The sequence below is a fragment of the Coregonus lavaretus genome (genome assembly GCF_964263955.1).
Source record: "Coregonus lavaretus genome assembly, contig: HAP1_SCAFFOLD_411, whole genome shotgun sequence".
NCBI classification, from domain to species: domain Eukaryota; kingdom Metazoa; phylum Chordata; class Actinopteri; order Salmoniformes; family Salmonidae; genus Coregonus; species Coregonus lavaretus.
In genome coordinates, this window is record NW_028166665.1 from 225,696 (window position 1) to 249,031 (window position 23,336).

The 23,336-nt window shown below is 43.9% G+C and overlaps 2 protein-coding genes across 2 annotated transcripts in view; one reads left to right on the forward strand and one right to left on the reverse strand.

Moving 5' to 3' along the window:
• The window catches only part of LOC311114434 (N-acetyllactosaminide beta-1,3-N-acetylglucosaminyltransferase 2-like), a 32,134-nt gene extending 11,419 nt beyond the window's left edge, over positions 1-20,715 (forward strand). The window contains exons 2-5 of the mRNA XM_084189684.1: positions 8,868-9,005; positions 11,929-12,075; positions 12,786-13,337; positions 17,383-20,715. Coding sequence (XP_084045810.1) covers positions 11,962-12,075; positions 12,786-13,337; positions 17,383-17,949 — 1,233 coding nt within the window. The 5' untranslated portion in view covers positions 8,868-9,005; positions 11,929-11,961 and the 3' untranslated portion in view covers positions 17,950-20,715. The remainder of the gene's footprint in view (positions 1-8,867; positions 9,006-11,928; positions 12,076-12,785; positions 13,338-17,382) is intronic.
• Positions 9,315-11,388, reverse strand: LOC311114427 (uncharacterized protein). Its single transcript, XM_084189677.1, has 2 exons — positions 11,157-11,388; positions 9,315-10,414 (listed from the first exon to the last, which is right to left on the reverse strand). The coding sequence occupies exon 2, from the start codon at positions 10,306-10,308 to the stop codon at positions 9,388-9,390; it is 921 nt and encodes a 306-aa protein (XP_084045803.1). The 5' UTR covers positions 10,309-10,414; positions 11,157-11,388; the 3' UTR covers positions 9,315-9,387.
• Positions 20,716-23,336: the final 2,621 nt, after the last annotated feature.

Below are 23,336 nucleotides of genomic sequence, written 5' to 3' on the forward strand. Positions count from 1 at the left end.
AATTTGAATATTCACTATTTTTGGCTTTGAAATTTCCATTAAAAAGCTCAAATCATTAACATCATTATTTCATTATACATTCATGTAAAAAAAAAATCTGATCTAAACCGAAGTAAAAAAACGTGATTATTTTTTAAGAATCGAACCAAAACTGAACCGACCTCAAAAAGCACTAATACGTCCACCATATTTCTTAGACCTGTCACATGTTTAACTTCCAGGATATGTCCACCATATTGCTTAGACCTGTCACATGATTAACTTCCAGGATATGTCCACCATATTGCTTAGACCTGTCACAAGATTAACTTCCAGGATACGTCCACCATATTGCTTAGACCTGTCACATGATTAACTTCCAGGATACGTCCACCATATTGCTTAGACCTGTCACATGATTAACTTCCAGGATATGTCCACCATATTGCTTAGACCTGTCACATGATTAACTTCCAGGATACATCCACCATATTGCTTAGACCTGTCACATGATTAACTTCCAGGATATGTCCACCATATTGCTTAGACCTGTCACATGATTAACTTCCAGGATACATCCACCATATTGCTTAGACCTGTCACCATGATTTCCAATAAGTCAGATGGAGAAGAGATGAAGCCACTTTAGACTCCTCGCGTCCTCTCATACTCTCTCCTCGCTTCCTTCTCAAAACCAATTGGAGGAGAAGGTCAGAGGGGAGGGACCTCTGGCTTTCTCATCCAATGGGTTTTTGAGGAGGAGAGAGGACACGAGGAGTATGCAATTGAGATTATCCCATTGTCTGGCTGGACAACTCTCGTAACAAGCTTCATTCAGCATGACATCATTCTGCTTAGAGAGTCCACTTGCATTGCACACTACGAAAAATAACTACTCCATTTTATTGATATTCTTCATCAGCCAACAGTCAGAGCAGTATTATGGTCAGAGGTAATGAGATAGTTAGACTTCCTTCCTGCTGTTATCTTGTATAATTGTTTAATGAGGTCTTTGGCTGCGCTCCAGTCTTCAGAGACTGATTTTAGGGCGTATTCAAATTGAAGCGTTCTAGCAGAGGCACCGTGACGAGATTCAAATGTACATAATGTACACATCTCCCGAGTGGCGCAGTGGTCTAAGGCACTGCATCGCAGTGCTAGCTGTGCCACTAGAGATCCTGGTTCGAATCCAGGCTCTGTCGTAGCTGGCCGCGACCGGGAGACCCATGGGGTGGCGCATAATTGGCCCTGCGTCGTCCAGGGTGGGGGAGGGAATATCCGGCAGGGATGTAGCTCAGTTGGTAGAGCATGGCGTTTGCAACGCCAGGGTTGTGGGTTCAATTCCCACGGGGGGCCAGTATGAAAAATAAAATAATGTATGCACTGACTAACTGTAAGTCACTCTGGATAAGAGCGTCTGCTAAATGACTTAAATGTAAATGTATAATATGTACACAAACTTTTGAATTTACATTAGCAACGGACTGTCATGTGCCGAGAGAGAGTTCGGGGGCTTGGCAACGGACATTCTTGCACTGCAGCTTAAAATCTACCGTAAATATCCCAGTAACTAGCCAGTTGCTAAGCATGCTTACAACAAACTAGTCAACTATGCAAGCAACTTTTCATCTTAACCATATTACACTCTTGAATAACGCAACAATTCACAAACGTGTGCAAACAATGAAAGGGTTTATATACTTTATTTATTTATGAGTTTATATTCTCGTCCGTTATGTTACACTCATTTACTTTTTCGCTTCGAGACAAAAGCACAGTTACTACAGCGAACAACGTCTTCATCAAGTAACGTTAGCCTATAAAACAAAATCAGTGATTAGCTACCCCTCTCATACCAATATGAAGGCCAGTAGGCCTACCGTACAACATTAGAACATACCAGGCATCATTTTTAATCAATATCATGCGAATCATTAAATATGGTAGAAGCAAACCGCGACTGAAAACGTGGGTATTTCACCGCGAGTTGACATCAGCTGTTTTTACGTGGCTCAGTGCAGCCAGCCAAAGCACTTTTTTTTTCTTTTTAAACTTTTTGTTTTTAAGCTACTGCGACAATTTCAGAATGTAACAGGCTGTTACTGCAATTTCAGTTAATATCGATTAAAACAAGTCACGTATAAGGAAAATATCTATACATTTCAGATGTTTCAAAAACATTACTCTGCTATTTAAGATTTTTACTGTAGGAGTTTTGGGCCCCATGAGACAATTCTGTTTACGCTGTCCTGCCCTGAGTGGGGTGAGTTTACATTAAAGTAATGTCTCTCGAATCTCCTGAAAGGACTAGTTCACTATTTTACAACGTGATGTTAGATGGTTCCTCACCCTGAAAGTAGTATTATGGACCAGGATAAACTGTAATCCATGGTTCAGTTTTCTTTAAACAGCCATTACAAACTTCAGCTAACTTTTAGCCACCGCTAGCTAACAATCAATGGAAGTGATGGGGGGCACAACTAGGTGAGGACTACAATGGAAATAGGTCTTGGCCCATATTCAAGAAACGTCTCAGAGAAGGTGTGTGTGTGTGTGTGTGTGTGTGTGTGTGTGTGTGTGACAGGCTGATGGCACTGAGTCAGACTGGCCTCCTGCCACAGTGTGAATAGTGTTGTCCACTCTACACATTCTGGTGTGCTGACACAAACCTAAACTGCGGCCCACGTCTCTCGATCACCCTTCATCATTTGTGGACCTTGCTCATCTCTTCACACCATACATATACACATGCATAGTAGGGTTTAGGCTTGGGCAGTATACCGGGGTATTTGGAAATGGCCACTGGATGGTTTTCCAATGCTGTCAATACTGTTGAAACTATTTCTTTTTTGAAGTTTGTTTTATAAACGTGAATACTTTTTGAGTAAATACCTGCAGTCAACTTGTAAAATACGTTAGGAGATTGTTCTTAATTTCACCTGTCACAATTTTTCATTATGAAGCTTACCGGTAGTCCCCAGTCGTGGTGTTTGTTTACAAGCACACAACAACGAGAGACCGGAGCCTTGTGAGTAACCCACTGTTGTGCAGCACGCGCCAGGTTATCTAGTTACAGGATGGAATTAACAACTAAATGTTTGCCAGCTAGATATCTTAGAACTAATATATTTGTTTTGTGTGTGTGTGCAGCAATCTGTGAGTAGCAATCTTTTCGCAATGCGCTCGTTAGCATTTAGTTAACATTCTCTTTGGGATTTTACATGTACTTGTTAGCATTGCTAACCTTTGGATTCAGTGCCGGTATTACCAAATATCCCAGTATGGCACAAGGTCGGTATGAAGGTATGACCATCTGGATACCGCCCAAACCTAGAAGGCATTAACATGGGTAACCAGGATCCCGGGACTGTCCTGGGAACACTTTTCACATTTCCCGAAAAAATTAAATGACAAGACCCGGGAAATTTTCCCCCAATGTTGCTCTAATGCAATTCCACAAAATACACAACATGCACAGCAGCAGATTAGCAAAAAATAATATAATGGCACATTATCCATAAAGGTTGTCGCATGGAAGCCTTTAGCCTAGCGTATTGATTTCACACAGTTTCACACACATTTATTTCACACATATTTATTTCACACAGTTTCACACGTATTTGTTTCACACGTATTTATCTCACAGTTTCACACGTATTTATCTCACACAGTTTCACACATTTATTTCACACATAAATTCAAAGCACACGGATACTTCTGGACTGCACACACGACCCGAATGCCATTAATAAACCCTACAGGAAACCCTACAGGAAACGTGCCTCTTAGCTTTTGTTGTGACTCTTTAGACACTCGTTTTTCAATATGTTGTTGAACATAATAAACTGTATGGGCATATCAAAGTTCCAGAGAGTGGGGGGGGGGGGGGGGGGATGGTGTGTGTGTGTCCCACAGTGTGTGAGCTGCTGCCTGCTCTTTCTTGTTGCTGACCCCTGTTGTTTGCTCAGAAAGCCAATAAGTGAATGATTACCACCATTAGTACTCAGTATCCTGCTTTAGACCATGAGAACAGGACCATCGATGGACAACACGTCTAGGTGGAACTGAAGGAGAGAGTCCACAGAATGTCTTGATTTGATTGGAAATAACAGAAGCCCTCAGCAGAGGTAGAATTAAAGAAATGACGCAACAAATCCACAAGGCAAGAATTTAGACTCGTCATTTTTGTTTTTTTATTTCACCTTTATTTAACCAGGTAAGTCAGTTGAGAACAAGTTCTAATTTACAACTGCGACATGGCCAAGATAAAGCAAAGCAGTGTGATTAAAAACAACAACACAGTTACATATGGGGTAAAACAAAACAAAGTCAAAAATACAACAGAAAATATATATACAGAGTGTGCAAATGTAGCAAAGTTATTGAGGTAAGGCAATAAATAGGCCATAGTGCAAAATAGTTACAATTTCGTATTAACACTGGAATGATAGATGTGCAAATAGAGATACTGGGGTGCAAATTAGCAAAATAAATAACAATATGGGGATGAGGTAGTTGGATGGGCTAATTACAGATGGGCTGTGTATAGGTGCAGTGATCGGTAAGCTGCTCTGACAACTGACGCTTAAAGTTAGTGAGGGAGATAAGTGTCTCCAGCTTCAGATATTTTTGCAGTTCGTTCCAGTCATTGGCAGCAGAGAACTGGAAGGAATGGCGGCCAAAGGAGGTGTTGGCTTTAGGGATGAACAGTGAGATATACCTGCTGGAGCGCAGACTAAGGGTGGGTGTTGCTATGGTGACCAGTGAGCTAAGATAAGACCGGGATTTGCCAAGCAGTGATTTATAGATGACCTGGAGCCAGTGGGTTTGGCAACAAATATGTAGTGAGGGCCAGCCAACAAGAGCGTACAGGTCACAATGGTGGGTAGTATATGGGGTTTGGTGACAAAACAGATGGCACTGTGATAGACTACATCCACTTTGCTGAGTAGAGTGTTGGAGGCTATTTTGTAAATGACATCGCCGAAGTCAAGGATCGGTAGGATAGTCAGTTTTACGAGGGCATGTTTGGGAGCATGAGTGAAGGAGGCTTTGTTGCGAAATAGGAAGCCGATTCTGGATTTAACTTTGGATTGGAGATGCTTAATGTGAGTCTGGAAGGAGAGTTTACAGTCTAACCAGACACCTAGGTATTTGTAGTTGTCCACATACTCTAGGTCAGACCCGCCGAGAGTAGTGATTCTAGTCGGGTGGGCGGGTGCAAGCAGCATTCGGTTGAAGAGCATGCATTTTAGTTTTACTAATGTTTAAGAGCAGTTGGAGGCTACGGAAGGAGTGTTGTATGGCGTTGAAGCTCGTTTGGAGGTTTGTTAACACAGTGTCCAATGAAGGGCCAGATGTATACAAAATGGTGTCGTCCGCATAGAGGTGGATCCGAGCGTCACTAGCAGCAAGAGCAACATCATTGATATACACAGAGAATAGAGTCGGCCCGAGAATTGAACCCTGTGGCACCCCCATAGACTGCCAGAGGTCCAGACAACAGGCCCTCAGATTTGACACTTTGAACTCTATCTGAGAAGTAGTTGGTGAACCAGACGAGGCAGTCATTTGAGAAACCAAGGCTATTTAGTCTGCCAATAAGAAAGCGGTGGTTGACAAGAGTCGAAAACCTTGGCCAGGTCGATGAAGACGGCTGCACAGTACTGTCTATTATCGATCACGGTTATAATATCGTTTAGGACCTTGAGCGTGGCTGAGGTGCACCCATGACCAGCTCGGAAACCGGATTGCATAGCGGAGAAGGTACGGTGGGTTTCGAAATGGTCGGTGATCTGTTTGTTAACTGGGTTTTCAAAAACTTTCGAAAGGCAGGGCAGGATGGATATAGGTCTGTAACAGTTTGGAGAGGGGGATGACCGCAGCAGCTTTCCAATCTCTGGGGATCTCAGACGTTTTGAAAGAGAGGTTGAACAGGCTAGTAATAGGGGTTGCGACAATTTCGGCGGCTAATTTTAGAAAGAAAGGGTCCATATTGTCTAGCCCAGCTGATTTGTAGGGGTCCAGATTTTTCAGCTCTATCAGAACATAAGCTGTCTGAATTTGTGTAAAGGAGAAGTGGGGGGTGGGGCATGGGCAAGTTGCAGCAGAGGGTGCAGAGCTGGTGGCCGGGGTAGGGGTAGCCAAGTGGAAAGCATGGCCAGCCATAGCAAAATGCTTGTTGAAATTCTCAATTATTGTAGATTTATCGGTGGTGACAGTGTTTCCTAGCCTCAGTGCAGTGGGCAGTTGGGAGGAGGTGCTCTTATTCTCCATGGACTTTAGTGTCCCAAAACTTTTTGGAGTTAGTGCTACAGGATGCACATTTCTGTTTGAAAAAGCTAGCCTTTGCTTTCCTAACTGATTGTGTATATTGGTTCCTGACTTCCCTGAAAAGTTGCATGTCGCGGGGGCTGTTCGATGCTAATGCAGTACGCCACAGGATGTTTTTGTGCTGGTCAAGGGCAGTCAAGTCTGAGGAGAACCAGGGGCTATATCTGTTCTTAGTTCTGATTTTCTTTAATGGGGCATGCTTATTTAAGATGGAGAGGAAAGCACTTTTTAAAGAACAACCAGGCATCCTCTACTGACGGAATGAGGTCAATATCCATCCAGGATACCCGGGACAGGTCAATTAGAAAGGCCTGCTTGCTAAAGTGTTTTAGGGAGCGTTTGACAGTGATGAGGGGTGGTCGTTTGACCGCGGACCCATTACGAACGCAGGCAATAAGGCAGTGATCGCTGAGATCCTGGTTGAAGACAGCGGAGGTGTATTTAGAGGGTAAATTTGTCAGCATGATATCTATGAGGGTGCCCATGTTTACAGATTTTGGGTTGTACCTGGTAGATTAGTTGATAATTTGTGTGAGATTGAGGGCATCTAGTTTAGATTGTAGGTTGGCCGGGGTGTTAAGCATATCCCAGTTTAGATCACCAAGCAGTACGAAATCTGAGGATAGATGGGGGGCAATCAGTTCACATATGGTGTCCAGGGCACAGCTGGGGGCTGAAGGGGGGATGTAGAAAGCGGCAACAGTGAGAGACTTATTTCTGGAATGGTGGATTTTTAGAAGTAGACGCTCAAACTGTTTGGGCACAGACCTGGATAGTACAATAGAGCTCTGCAGGCTATCTCTACAGTAGATTGCAACCCCACCCCCTTTGGCAGTTCTATCGAGACGGAAAATGTTGTAGTTGGGGATGGAAATGTCTGAATTTTTTGGTGACCTTCCTAAGCCAGGATTCAGACACTGCTAGAACGTCAGGGTTGGCGGAATGTGCTAACGCAGTGAATAACTAAAACTTAGGGAGGAGGCTTCGGATGTTAACGTGCAAAAAAACAAGGCTTTTACGGTTACAGAAGTCAACAAATGATAATGCCTGGGGAGTAGGAGTGATACTGGGGGCTACAGGGCCTGGGTTAACCTCTACATCACCAGAGGAACAGAGGAGGAGTAGAATAAGGATACGGCTAAAGGCTTTAAGAACTGGTCTTGTAGTGCGTTGGGTACAGAGAATAAAGGGGGCAGATTTCCGGGCGTTGTAGAATAGATTCAGGGCATTATGTACAGACAAGGATATGGAAGGATATGAGTATAGTGGAGGTAAACCTAAGCGTTGGGTAACGATGAAAGAGAGCATCACTGGAGGCACCGATTGAGTCGGTCTCCGCATGTATGGGGGGGGGTGGGACAAAGGAGCTGTCTAAGGCAGGTTGAGCTGGGCTGGGGGCTCTACAGTGAAATAGTACAATAAGAAATAACTGAAACAGCAATAAGCAAGGCATATTGACATGGGAGAGAGGCATAAAGCAATCACAGGTGTTATTCGAAAGAGCTAAGACAACCGCTTGTAACAGCGACAAAGTTTGGGCTGAGGCTAAACATAAACAGGATGCGGTACCGTATAAAGGAACAGTCCAGCAGGCATCAGCTGTATAGCTGAGTTATCATAAGGTCCAGTGAACAGCAATAGGAGAGTTCGGAGGTAGTTCGGGGGCTGCTACAGCACTGGCGAGCAAGAGGCCCGGCTTGCGTGTGCTAGTGGGCCGGGGCTAGCAGATGGATCTTCGTGGTCGACGTAGTAACGGGAAGCCTGTTGAAACCACATCAGACGATTTTGTCGGCAAACCAGTCGTGTTGGATCGGTGGGGCTCCGTGTCAACACTAGGAGGTCCCGTCCGGTTGACAGAGAGGTAGATAGCCGGGAGATGGGCCTGGCTCGAGGCTAGCTCAAGGCTAACTGGTGCTTGCTAAGGGGCAATGGTAATTAGCCAACGACAACAGCCATTTGGTTGCAGCTAGCTGGTTGCGATGATCCGGCGCTAGGGTCCAGTGATTCTGGCAGAAAATCCGATATGCTCTGGGTCGATAGCAAGCTGTGCAGACTGGCCGACAAATTGTCCAGGCTAGAGCTAGAGCTGGCTGGTGGGTAGTGCCACGGACAATGGTGAAGACGCTGACGGTGGCTAATAGCAAGTAGCCATTCGGTGGCAGCTAGACTAGTTTCAGCTTAAGGTTCTTGATAAAAGTTATAAAGAAATAATAGAATCCTTTCCACGTGGGTGAGGCGGGTTGCAGGAAAGTATATTTAGTTAAGGAATGAAAAGTAAAATTGAGAAATCTATACAAAATAGACAAAAAACTTGCTATTTACACAAGGACACAGAAAAAAAACACGACCGCACTGCTACGCCATCTTGACATGATGGCCTTGGCTGGGAATAATATTTATGCCTCTCTCTCTCTCTCTTTCTCTGTGTGTGTGTGTGTGAGAACAGCTTAGTTCTGAACACAGTGTGTCTCATACTGTTTTCCTGGCCATCTCTATAGTGAGGTGTTGAGACAGTTTTGTGAGGTGTTGACACAGTTGGTCTTTCTTGCCTACAGGTTGCTGCCACACCCCTCCCCCCCTCTGCATCCCATTGGCTGCTGTTCCCCAGGGGGCGGAGCTCAGTATGGGTTTAGAGCTGTGAGGCCAGACTGAGAAGACAGTGAAGCCTGACACACCCTCCGCCCGCCTCACAGGTAAGACCAACAGCCTTTACACACACCCTCCGCCCGCCTCACAGGTAAGACCAACAGCCTTTACACACACCCTCCGCCCGCCTCACAGGTAAGACCAACAGCCTTTACACACGCACTTAACCGGCCGCACAGGTAAAACCAACTGTTATGCGCACACACACACACACACACCCATAATGCCTGAAACACTCCACCTACACAGGTAAAATAACATTAGGCAGTCAATGCATTAAAGCTTGCTTGTGTTCTATAGCTGAGAGTGGAGGATGGCGGAGGGGGATAGACACAGATTGAGAGAGATGGAGATGGAAGAGAGGATAGATGAGAGGACACAGGGGGCCTGAAGACACTGGTGCAGAAGGGTTGCTAGGAGGCAGCGGAACTAAAACAATACAGAGAGATGGAAGAGAGAGGGAGACAGCGAAAGGGGAGATGGAGATGAGAGAGGGAGACAGAGAAAGGGTAGATGGAGATGGAAGAGAGAGGGAGATGGAAGAGAGAGGGAGACAGCGAAAGGGTAGAGGGAGATGGAAGAGAGAGGGAGACAGCGAAAGGGTAGATGGAGATGGAAGAGAGAGGGAGACAGAGAAAGGGTAGAGGGAGATGGAAGAGAGAGGGAGACAGCGAAAGGGTAGATGGAGATGGAAGAGAGAGGGAGACAGCGAAAGGGTAGATGGAGATGGAAGAGAGAGGGAGACAGCGAAAGGGTGGATGGAGATGGAAGAGAGATGGAGATGGAAGAGAGAGGGAGACAGCGAAAGGGTGGATGGAGATGGAAGAGAGAGGGAGACAGCGAAAGGGTAGATGGAGATGGAAGAGAGAGGGAGACAGTGAAAGGGTAGATGGAGATGGAAGAGAGATGGAGACAGCGAAAGGGTAGATGGAGATGGAAGAGAGAGGGAGATGGAAGAGAGAGGGAGACAGCGAAAGGGTAGATGGAGATGGAAGAGAGAGGGAGACAGAGAAAGGGTAGATGGAGATGGAAGAGAGATGGAGACAGCGAAAGGGTAGATGGAGATGGAAGAGAGATGGAGATGGAAGAGAGAGGGAGACAGCGAAAGGGTAGATGGAGATGGAAGAGAGAGGGAGACAGAGAAAGGGTAGATGGAGATGGAAGAGAGAGGGAGACAGCGAAAGGGTAGATGGAGATGGAAGAGAGAGGGAGACAGCGAAAGGGTAGAATGAGGGAGAGCTGAGGAAGCCAGATAAAGGACACCTGGAAGTATTGAGGGGAAGAAATCAGAAATGGAGGGGTTGGCAAAGGAGAGAATGGAGGGAGGGTTTTGGTAAAGAGGGAGATCATTGTGTTTGAATGAGAGGAGGCCTCTGAAAAGGGTTGGGGGGAGGGGAGAGGGATTTGGCCTGCTTTTCTTCAGCCTTGCTCAGGTGGGTTGTTCGGCTCATTCCAACTGGAGAATAACAAAAGAAAAACGTAAATATTTGATTTGTCAGAACAGGAATCCTGTCATTTTTTAGGATACCGATCAGGTGGTGGCCAGGTCATAGCAGCAGTTCAATGCAACACACTATGTTCTTGTCATGAAAATCAATGCAAATGATTCACCCATTTTTGCATTTCACGTGTCAGTACAGACGATAACTCAAGTAAATGAAGTAACCCAATGAAAAGGGGATAGTTGTATAAGGATTTTATAGACCCAAATCTCCAGGATCCCATCCTCTCTTATTCAACCTGTTGAGTCACTCCGAGACGAGGTTCAAATTAGTGTGTGTAAAGGGAGTGTGTGTTTAGGTGGAGGGGGAGTGTGTGGGTTTAGGTGGAGGGGGAGTGTGTGTGTGTGTGTGTGTGTGTTTAGGTGGAGGGGGAGTGTGTGTGTTTAGGTGGAGGGGGAGTGTGTGTGTGTTTAGGTGGAGGGGGAGTGTGTGTGTGTTTAGGTGGAGGGGGAGTGTGTGTGTGTTTAGGTGGAGGGGGAGTGTGTGTGTGTTTAGGTGGAGGGGGAGTGTGTGTGTGTTTAGGTAGAGGGGGAGTGTGTGTGTGTTTAGGTGGAGGGGGAGTGTATGTGGGTGTGCCCCCACACCCACATCCTTGTGGTTATGATTTCACCTTGGTTGGCTGTATCAGCTGTGATCTTGTAGGGTTACATTTACATTTTAGTCATTTAGCAGACGCTCTTATCCAGAGCGACTTACAGTTAGTGAGTTGGAATCCAAACCTGCACAGCCAGTATCTCTCCTAGGTTGTGCTGTTGTTATCGGTCAGACCTGGACCACAGATTGGGAGCATGAGGCTCTCTGGAGTGAGAAGCACATGATCAATTATTCGCTGCCTAAAAACATTGAATTTCCCTAAATAACCATTCCAACTGTCCTGAAATACTTTCTGCCAATTTCAAAATAGTTATTTCATATGTTCAAACTGCCCCAAAACGTCTCAACCGTAGAGTCAAACAGAGTTTGAATAAATTGTGGATTTGCAGTCTGACTACCATTCAGCTCAAATTGCTCCTGCATTCTGTGAAAATGGTTAAAGGCATTGATTCTTAGAAACCCGTGTTCACTTGAAGCGTTACATTATTCACTTCCCCCTGAGGCCTTAGAGGAGAAAGAAATGTGGGCAGTTTGTAGTCATGTGTTTTTACACTAACTGGCCATATTAACTGAGGGGAGATTTCCATCCTATTAAATGTTTTAATGAAGAGACGATTTGACCACTAATTCTAGTCTGCGTGTGTGTGCAAAGCATTTAAGCATTTTGTTGCATTGTGTACATGACAAATAAACAAACTTGAATGTGTTCCTCATCTCTCTCTCAATCCCCCCCTCCCTCATCTCTCTCTCTCTCCCCCCTCCCTCATCTCTCTCTCTCTCTCCCCCCTCCCTCATCTCTCTCTCTCTCTCCCCCCTCCCTCATCTCTCTCTCTCTCCCTCATCTCTCTCTCTCTCTCCCCCTCCCTCTCTCTAGGTGGCTAGAGGTCAGAGGTCGTAGCTAGGGGTCATGGCGGGCCTGAGGAGGAAGCTGAAGTTTGTGTTGACGCTGATGATGGTCAATCTCTTCATTTTCATCCTAGTGTCCCACAGCAGAGGACAGGACAAGAGCGGACCCAACAAGGTGAGGACAAAGTGTGGGGGGGGGGGTGACAGGACAAAGTGTGGGGGGGTGGTGACAGGACAAAGTGTGGGGGGGTGGTGACAGGACAAAGTGTGGGGGGGTGGTGACAGGACAAAGTGTGGGGGGGTGGTGACAGGACAAAGTGTGGGGGGGTGGTGACAGGACAAAGTGTGGGGGGGGGTGACAGGACAAAGTGTGGGGGGGGGTGACAGGACAAAGTGTGGGGGGGTGGTGACAGGACAAAGTGTGGGGGGGTGGTGACAGGACAAAGTGTGGGGGGGTGGTGACAGGACAAAGTGTGGGGGGGTGGTGACAGGACAAAGTGTGGGGGGGTGGTGACAGGACAAAGTGTGGGGGGGTGGTGACAGGACAAAGTGTGGGGGGGGTGACAGGACAAAGTGTGTGCAAAGCTGTCATCAAGGCAAAGGGTGGCTACTTTGAAGAAGTTAAAATATTTAAAAAAATTGATTTGTTTAACACTTTTTTGGTTACTACATGATTCCATATGTGTTAGTTCATAGTTTTGATGTCTTCACTATTATTCTACAATATAGAAAATAGTTTTAAAAAAAATTTAAAAAACCCTGGAATGAGTGTCCAAACTTTTGACTGGTACTGTATGTATTGTTTTTCTTGGTTTAGACAACTCTGTATTGTTTTAATTTGTAAAATAAATGTAATACATTTCCTCCTTCCTTCCTCCATTCAAGGTCCGTGTCCCCTCCAAGCGCTTCTGGTCCAAACTGGCTCCTAGTCAGGCCTACTGGAACCGCCAGCAACAGAGACTGGACCTCCAACACAACCCTGTCCTCGCCTCCGCTAATAACAACAACACTAGCGATGACGATGTCATCAGACCTGTCCCTGACTGGCTCAACGACACAGGGCTGAACCCTGACCCCTGCCAACCGGACTACAGAGTCACCACTCACGTGAAAGACTACAACTCCCTACCTCCCCGTTTTAAAGACTTCCTTCTCTACATGCGCTGTCGGTCGTACCCTCTAGTGGTGGACCAGCCTCACATCTGCCAAAAGACCCAGGGAGGGGAGCCGCCCTTCCTCCTACTGGCCATCAAATCCCTTGTTCCGCACTTTGACCGCCGCCAGGCCATCCGCCAGTCGTGGGGTCGAGCCGGCGTCCTCGCCAACCGGACGGTTGTCACGGTGTTCCTGCTCGGCAACACCACAGCCGTGGACCACAACCCAGACCTGTCGGAGATGATGCGCTATGAGAACGCTCGCCACCGCGACATCCTCCAGGTATCTATAATATAAAGTATTCAGACCCCTCAACCTTTTTCACATTTTGTTAGGTTACAGCCTTATTCTAAAATTGATTTAAATAGTTTTTTCCCCACATCTATCTACACACAATACCCCATAATGACAAAGCAAAAACAGGTTTTTAGAAATAGGGAGAGATTGAATATGTCCGTAAACACACCAGCCAGCTGGTCTGCGCATGCTCTGAGGACGCGGCTAGGGATGCCGTCTGGGCCGGCAGCCTTGCGGGGGTTAACATGCTTAAATGTCTTACTCACGTCGGCCACGGAGAAGTAGAGTCCTTGGTAGTGGGCTGCGTCGGTGGCACTGTGTTATCCTCAAAGCGGGCGAAGAAGGTGTTTAGCTTGTCCGGAAGCGAGACGTCAGTGTCGGTGACGTGGCTGGTTTTCCTTTTGTAGTCCGTGATTGTCTGTAGACCCTGCCACATACGTCTCGTGTCTGAGCTGTTGAATTGCGACTCCACTTTGTCTCTATACTGATGTTTTGCCAGTTTAATTCCCTTGCGGAGTGAGTAGCTACACTGTTTGTATTCTGCCATATTCCCAGTCCCCTTGCCATGGTTGAATGCGGTGTTTCGCGCTTTCAGTTTTGCGCGAATGCTGCCATCTATCCACGGTTTCTGGTTAAGGTAGGTTTTAATAGTCACAGTGGGCACATCATCTCCTATACACTTCCTGATAAACTCAGTCACCGTTTCAGTGTATTCGTCTAAATAATTTTTGCATGCTACCCAGAACATATCCCAGTCCGCGTGATCAAAACAATCTTGAAGCGTGGATTCCGATTGGTCAGGCCAGCGTTGAATAGTCCTTAGCACGGGTACTCTCTGTTTTGAGTTTCTGCCTATAGGAAGGGAGGAGCAAAATGGAGTCGTGGTCAGATTTGCCGAAAGGAGGGCGGGGGAGGGTCTTATAACCATCCCGGAAGTTTGAATAGCAATGGTCGAATTTTTGCAGCTCGAGTACATCAGTCGATATGTTGATAGAACTTCGGCAGCCTAGTCCTCAAATTTGCTTTGTTAAAATCCCCGGCTACAATAAATGCAGCTTCAGGATATGTGGTTTCCAGTTTGCATAAAGTCCAGTGAAGTTCTTTTGAGGGCCGTCGTGGTATCGGCTTAAGGGGGGATATACACGGCCGTGACTATAACCGAAGAAACTTATCTTGGGAGAATACGGTCGGCATTTGATTGAGGTATTCTAGGTCGGGTGAACAAAAGGACTTGAGTTCCTGTATGTTACTACAATTACACCATGAGTCGTTAATCATGAAACACACCTCCGCCCTTCTGCTTCCCGGAGAGATATTTATTTCTGTCTGCGCGATGAAATAATGTAAAAAATAATACTTTTTTTTTTAAACGCAACGTTTTCTAAGAGCTAGTCGCGAGGCCGCCATCTTCTTCTTCATCTTCATAGTTTTGATGTCTTCACTATTATTCTACAATGTAGAAAATAGTAAAAATAAAGAAAAACTCTTGAATGAGTAGGTGTGTCCAAACTTTTGACTGGTACTGTACATGTTAACATCCTCCAGGTAACAATAATATACATGTTAACATCCTCCAGGTAACAATAATATACATGTTAACATCCTCCAGGTATCAATAATATACATGTTAACATCCTCCAGGTATCAATAATATACATGTTAACATCCTCCAGGTAACAATAATATACATGTTAACATCCTCCAGGTATCAATAATATACATGTTAACATCCTCCAGGTAACAATAATATACATGTTAACATCCTCCAGGTAACAATAATATACATGTTAACATCCTCCAGGTAACAATAATATACATGTTAACATCCTCCAGGTAACAATAATATACATGTTAACATCCTCCAGGTATCAATAATATACATGTTAACATCCTCCAGGTATCAATAATATACATGTTAACATCCTCCAGGTATCAATAATATACATGTTAACATCCTCCAGGTATCAATAATATACATGTTAACATCCTCCAGGTATCAATAATATACATGTTAACATTTAGGGCATGGGTTTTCAAACCTCTCCTCCGGGACCCCCAGACATTCCATGTATTTAACTATTCCACAGCTAGCACACCTGATTCAACTAATCATCAAGCCCTTGAATAGGTGAATCAGCTGAGTTAGTTCAGGGCTACAACTACATGGTGAAATGTCTGGGGGTCCCCGAGGAGAGGTTGGAGAACGTCTGGGGGTCCCTGAGGATAGGTTGGAGAACGTCTGGGGGTCCCGCTGGAGAAAAACCACTGATTTAGGAGCCCCTCTTCTCCAGAGGTAATGTAGCATTCATCTTAAGTTAGCTAGGTAAGAGAACCACATATCACAGTCATAGTAAGTAACTGCCTCTGCCAATGTAAATGTTTCTTCCTTCAGGGAACAATCATGTAAATGCCTATGGCAACATAGACGTTTCCTTATTCCTTATAAGCGCCTAATTAGGATTAAAATAATTCTGTTAACGTTAACTTTTCCACAGATTTTTCCAGAGATCCTGGTTGGAGGATTTCCGGATTTCCTGCTTATCCCCTCCTGATTCCGGAATCCTCCAATCAGATCTCTAGAGTCTAGGGGTGTTTTCATGCTAGGTCCCTTTCAGCCAGTTTCTGCTTATTTTGTTTGTGGGTGTGGTGTGAATACGCCAAAGGAACTCCGACCCCTCCAAAAAGAACCCCCGAAGCGAACTGAACCTGAGACCATCTCGAGAGGTGGTCTGAGTTTGGGTCGCTTTAATTCTGTGGTCCGGTTCCCTTTTTTAGGGCAATGTGAACGCGAAGCTCCCCAGGTTCGCTTGTCATTATTCCCGCACCACACACTAGACTACTGCAACACCGTTTCCCCTGCCATAACCCCTCCCATTGGTGCCACAAAGGAGAGAGGATGATGTGCAGGTTCACGGAAAAAAATGTGTGCAGATTTTGGATATTGATTAACGATTGTCAAGGACGCACAGAAATTCCAAAATGTGTGAAGTGTTTAGTTCAGATTATTTGTTTGCAATATGTGATCTATAGGCTAAGAGAGCTTCATAAGCTGTTTATTGATTGTGGGGTTTGAATAGTGTGAGAAGACAGCATATTTGGTGAGAATCACAACATAGTGTGCAAAATCTATTCTAGCTCTTAAAGGATAAAGGTAGCCTACCTTGGGTGTAAAATGTTCAAATACAGCACTATTTATTTAAAATATATATATTTTTAATGATTTGATAAAATATTGAATTTGTCCGTAAATACCAACTCCCGTAGAAATGCGTTGAATAACACATTCAGAAAAGACATTCAACAAATAAATGATAAGGAATAATGTTTTGAAGTGTCTGTCCTATATGTAGGAGCTAGAAGAAAGATCAGGAAATGTTTTAATAAAAATAAATGACACTATTTAACCCCCTTTTCTTTAAGTAAGCACAAAACTACCTCCATACTTCCATTCATAAAAAAATAATAATAATGTTGTTGGTTACCTTTAGACGAGTCCTGTGACACTTGTGGGGGTTGTAGAGCAAAACGGAGAACACCATCGTGTTGGTGAGAGTCATCTTTCCATAGTGGTCTCATGGTCTGACTAACAGCGCTGTAGCTCGGACACCTTCCACCCTAGATGCAGAAGGGTAGATTGAGTGGCAGCACGTGTAAAAAATAAAATAAACACATCTGTAGCTTAAACTGACTCATTTTGATGGGGATTATGTTACTTAGATTGACGCACCGGTGCATCAATTGACTCTAGGGATTATTAATATATACTGACTGATTTGTGTGGCAATGTATTACGACTGTCTGTTATGTCCTTTTTAACGCTCACTGAGTGGTCCACAATGTTGGTTCTAATCTGTAATACGTCTTGTCAAATGTTGCAATATTGGGGAGTGACACAGGGATACTCAAACTATTTTTAAGTATGCTGACATAAAAACAATGGGATTGGATAAACAGTGGAATCATGAACAAAATACTAAAGAGTTTTTGAGTAAAATATCCCTTTAATTGATTGTTCTAACTCTACCTCCAGTGGGACTACCGGGACTCGTTCTTCAACCTGACCGTCAAGGAGGTGCTCTTCCTGGACTGGATGACCACAAGCTGCCCCGGTGCTCAGTTCATCTTTAAAGGGGACGATGACGTCTTTGTCAATACGTTGAGGATCCTGGGCTTCCTCAAGGGCCTCTCTGGGCCCCGGGCAAGGGACCTGTTCGTAGGGGATGTGATCACCAACGCGGGGCCACACAGGGACAAAAAGGTCAAGTACTTCATCCCAGAGAGTTTGTTCGTTGGCACGTACCCGCCGTATGCGGGCGGAGGGGGGTATCTGTACTCCGGGGACCTGGCCAGGCGGCTGCATGGGGCCTCGCAGCGCGTACCGCTCTATCCCATCGATGACGTTTACACAGGGATGTGTCTGAGGAAACTGGGACTGGGGCCAGAGAAACATAAAGGCTTTAAGACGTTTGACATTGAGGAGAAGTACAGGAGTAACCCGTGTGCCTATAAGGGTCTGATGCTGGTACATAGCCGGACACCACAGGAGATGATCCAGATCTGGGCCTGGCTCAATGACCCCGACTTGACCTGTCAGTAACTACCCAGCCGGTGTCCATTTTGACTTCAGCTTTCAGAAACCGAGGACAACAGGTCGGCGGCCATTTTGATTTAGCTGTCGGTAACCAGTGAAGACAGGTGACTTGAACTGTCGGTAACTGCCTGGACCAGACACCACGACAGGTGGCTATTTTGTTATGTTGGTTGTTATAGTAACTCTGTCAGAGGTCAGCGGCCACTGTTTTGTGACACTTGGTAGGGTTGTTACATTCTAAAGGTCGGCCACCATTTTGAGACTTTTTTTGGGGGGGCAGGATTATTACTCTTGGAGGGTCAGTTGGACATTGGCAGCTTTAATGTTGTTATTATCATGGTCGTTGATGTTAGTTAACCACCTTCCAAGTGGGATTGTTGATAAACATTTCAGGTTTTGAATCCCAAGATAAAGAGGGAGTGATTGTGATGGCGGTACAATGGCGGACCAACGTGTCTCTGCGCTTTCAAAATGGCCAAGATAGTGTTTTGATAAAGTCTGATTGATGGACCTTTATGATTTAACACCGTGTGTCTGATGGCACAAATAGCCTTTAACATGCTGTATTATGAGGAGTTGGAGATGGAGGTTGTATGAGCAGCCTGATCCCAGATCTGTTGGTTGTTTTCCGTACCAATGACCATAGGAGTTGGCAAGACGGCACAAACTGATCTGGGACCAGGTTAATGGGTGAGTGCTCAGCTGGTCTGGGCCATGCTAGATAGAAATGTCCAAAAAGCTGTTTGGTCGTTCCACGAAATGAGACCCTTTTGGGTAATGTAACTTGGTAAAAACAAACAAAAAAAAGAGCACATGTTCAACTTGAAAAAACAAACATGTTTTCCCATCTGCAGAGGTCTGACTGATGGACCTTTATGATAATACTGTGTCTGGTGGCACAAAGAGCCTTTAAAATGCTGTAAAACAATGACTATAGTAAGTGCCTATTAAGTGCCAAATACAGTAACAGGGTTGACCGTAACAGGGTTGACGTGTTCATGTTAAATCAGCCAAAAATCTCCTTGTGACAGGAAGAATGGAAGCTTGTTGTGTGCAACAGGGAGGGACAATTGAATTCAGCCTTAAAAAAAAGATGTATATAGATATATAACTATGGGTAGCATGGTGGACGTGTTATGCTCCACCCACTCAGTTTTCCACCACAAAACACCAGTAAATGACCAGAAAGAGTAGAACCAGCTCACCTGCTTTTACACTGATTTGACTATTAGATGTTCAACGTTCCTTTTGAAAAAAATATGTAAGAAAGAATAGTTTCACCAACAAGAGTTCAGTTCACGTAACAGGGTTGACCTTAAAATTAGGGGCAGTTTATTTATTTATAATTTTTTTTAACCTTAAAATAAATCACTAATCACATGAAATGTATTAATCTCTAGAAATGCCTTTGTCAAAGCAACAAAATAACTAGGGCTTTCCAATGGTGGTGAAACTTGGAGGCATTTTGGGGTTAAAGGGGCAGTCAGCAGTTGCTACATCCATTTTTGATTATTGAAGAATATAACTGATAAATACCTCATGAGCTTAGTTCAACTGTCATACCCCATCAGACCTTGCATCCATAGCCCTGTCTATGAATTTGAGCGTGGTTACATTTCTTCAGCCCCGTCCCTCAGCTTTTTACCAAAACAGGTGGGGAGTTGCTTTATTGTTTCTACTACCAATTGCCACTTTAAGTGGGTTAAAATCTTCCTAGAAGTCAGAGGGAAATGCCAAAATACTGAATTTATGGCACTTTAGCAAGTCTTTATTCATATAAAAAAATCAGATTTTGTGTTCTATATTAAAGGGCACTTATTTTAATATACAAGGCTTTTAAATCAAATCAAATCACATTTTATTGGTCACATACACTTGTTTAGCAGATGTTATTGCGGGTGTAGCGAAATGCTTGTGTTTCTTGCTCCGACAGTGCAGTAATATCTAACAAGTAATATCTAACAATTTTTCAACATATACACACAAATCTAAGTGAAGCAATGGAAGTAAGAATATATAAATAAATATATGGACGAACAATGTCAGAGCAGCATAGACTAAGATACAGTAGAATAGTATAGAATACAGTATATACATATGAGTTGAGTAATGCAAGCTATGTAAACATTTTTAAAGTTTAAAATGCAGTATTGGTGCACTATTGTTATTTAAATATCAAAGGGATGCGAAAGAAACGTTTGTGGAATGACCCTGTTCAGCTTTGCTTCAGGTCCTCCTTATAAGCCAGCCATCCTCATTAACAAAGAAACTGTCAAGCTGAAATGGCTGGTTGTAGCATATTTTCACAAAGACCAATGTTATTTTTATATCGAACACAATGCCCCCCCACAAACTATAACAAAGATGAAGCTTGAACCATGACCGAGGCGATTGGCTAGTGGGTGATTCGTGTTTTTAAGCTTTTGTTTTGCAACTGTGTTACTGCCTGTTTGCAAATAGATCAGAGCGAAATACTGTTTATTTATCCACAATAATTACTCTTCTTGTCAGAAGGTCAAAAGCCATGTCAAAGGTCAAATCCAGTATATTCTATTCCACCGCTGCCTTAAAGATGTGGGGAAGACTGGTGTGGAAGATTTCCTTCAATTTACGTCAGAGAATTTCCCTCATTTGTAATTCAAATGTTGATGTAACTAATATTTTATGTCCTAGCAGTAATCTGCATCTAGGACGATCTAGCCTAAATGGTTGTATGTTTATAAGGTGTTTTATTTATCAACTGTAATGGTTTAATCAACTGTCTGCACAATTTCTTATTGCGTGTGTATTTTACTGTTGAAAGAAATGGATGGTGAATACGTTACATATTTACACTGTGCCCAGGTCAGGAATGGCTTGCATCAATTAATATATCTATATGCTGTACGTAGAGGGCCGTTGTGCCCGGAAGACAGGTCATTGGCTCCATCTTAATAATGTTTTTAATATACATACACATCTGGGCCTCCATTCAGTTGTAAAACCAAACGTTGTGGAACGTTGCAGACAGAAATGTCATTAATAGAGCTGTAGGATTCCTGATCCTACAGGTTAGAGAGGCATGTTTGTTCTACATAAAATATATCTGAACATTCCACAACAATGTGCGCTGCGGTGGCCTCTGCTACAAAGAGGGCGGAAGTCAGTCTCCTGCTGGACAGGTGTTGAATAAAAGAGTTGGTGCTGTTTTGTTGAAAACACTGAATAGTTTCGGCCCTTCACGTACACAGCTTGCATCTTTCCCCAATACATTGCAACCTCGCATTTTCTGCCGGTGAGAAGGAACCAATGAAAGGACTCCCCTGTTTGCCTGGGTCAGAGTACAGGGCCGTATTCCTCTATTCACCCTGAAGACAGAGACCCTGTTGAAATACAATCACCTTCAGTCCTTTCTTGGTGATTATCTCTGATCTTTCATGATGTGGTTGTTTTCCCTCCATCACATCTGTCAACAGACCATGTCAAATCAGAACAATTATCAACAGAGGAAGGAGGGAAGGGAAGGAAAGGTCTAGAAGCATTTGTAGAAAATATATATATAACAGGGTTGAAGACCTGGTACAGCCTAATGCTGCTTAGTGTTCCCATCGGAACTGTACTGGTCCAATAACAAACGTTAATTTTCGTTTTACGTTACAAAAGTTTTCAAAGCTATTTTCCATAGTGTACCCTAATGAACAGGACCCAGAAGTGTAAGCCGAGAAGCTCGCAAATTAGTATTTCCTAGGAGATTTTGGGGAGAGATTCTAGTTAACCCAGCCATAAAGTCATAAACCCTGCCCACTTCTTCAATTTATCTTCTTAAAATGTGTTTTTAAACCTAACCTTAACCACACTCCTAACCTTAAATTAAGACCAAAAATAACACTTTTGTTTTCATGAATTTTTACGATGTAGACAATTTTGACTTTGTGACTGCAGTAAATAGTATCTTGCCCCAAAATCTCCTAGGAAAAACACATTCGCAAGCAGCTCTCACTTCTTACGTCATGTGACTTCCTGTTTCCCTGGCGTTCATTGGGACTTACTGTATCTCATCAAAGGTCAAACCAAAAACGGTAACAGGATGTCGTCCGCGCATGCTGTATCAAACCAAAATATAACATGGCCTGTAGGGTGGAGAATGTTTACATTTGTAAATGTATACATAATGTATTTTATTTACAATCCTGATTTTAAAGTCCGCTATGCCACTATGGTCTCCAGCTACTGCATTGCAGACAAGCCTTTCAGTATATCACATTGTTATTTATCTGACTGAGGCTTGAATTCAGGCACTTGGTGACTTAATGTTAATATCGCTTCTGTTATATCTAATATCGCTTCTTTTTCTACACCACCTTCTGTTTCTCCTCGCGTCTCGCCTCTCTCACTCCTCTCGCCTCTCTCACTCCTCTCGCCTCTCTCACTCCTCTCGCCTCTCTCACTCCTCTCGCCTCTCTCTATTTGATCACTTGTCCTGTTTCTCCATGGACTTGATGAAAGTCAAACATTAATTCATTCTCCTAATTTCTGTTTTGAATGTAAAATATTCCTCTATTGCGACACACACAAAAAATGACGTTAGAGGCGGCTTATGGTAGAGAAATGAACATTAAATTCTCGGGCAACAGCTCTGATGGACATTCCTGCAGTCAGCATGCCAATTGCACGTTCCCTCATAACTTGAGACATCTGTGGCGTTGTGTAACAAAACCACACATTTTAGTGGCCTTTTATTGTCTCCAGCACAAGGTGCACCTGTGTAATGATCATGCTGTTTAATCAGCTTCTTGATATTCCTCACCTGTCAGGTGGATGGATTATCTTGGCAAAAGATAAATACTCACTAACAGGGATGTAAAGAAATCTGTTCACGAAATTTGAGAGAAATAAGCTTTTTGTGCGTTATGGAACATTTCTGTGATCTTTTATTTCAGCTCATGAAACATGGGACCAATACTTTACATGTTGCGTTTATGTTTTTGTTCAATATACATATCTAGAGCAGTGTCTATTTCCATGGTCCAAACCCTTATGTTTCCCTTGGTTATGAACCATTGATGATTTTGTAATCACATTAATGTTTATCTGTGGTTATGTCCTCTCTCGACCATAACATAACATTCCTGTAATCTGTTGGAATTGTGTATGTCTTGGTGTCGCAAAATTCGAGTAACTTTTCCCAAATTCCCAGGTTTTCCAGAATTCCAGGTTGGAAGATTCCCAGGCTGAGGAGGGAACAAGCAAGAAATAAAGCATCCTCCAACCAGGATTCATGGAAAACCTGGGAATATGGGGAAAGTTACCAGGTTTTTGCCACACTATAAGACTTGATTTGGACGCATTCTGCACAATAGAGATATCTATATATTATAAACCAATACGTGCCTTTGTTTCTTGTTACCAATTGT

What these genes read in the sequence shown, in the direction of transcription:
- LOC311114427 (XM_084189677.1), bottom strand. Translation starts at nt 10,308, where the DNA reads ATGATCTCCCTCTTTACCAAAACCCTCCCTCCATTCTCTCCTTTGCCA.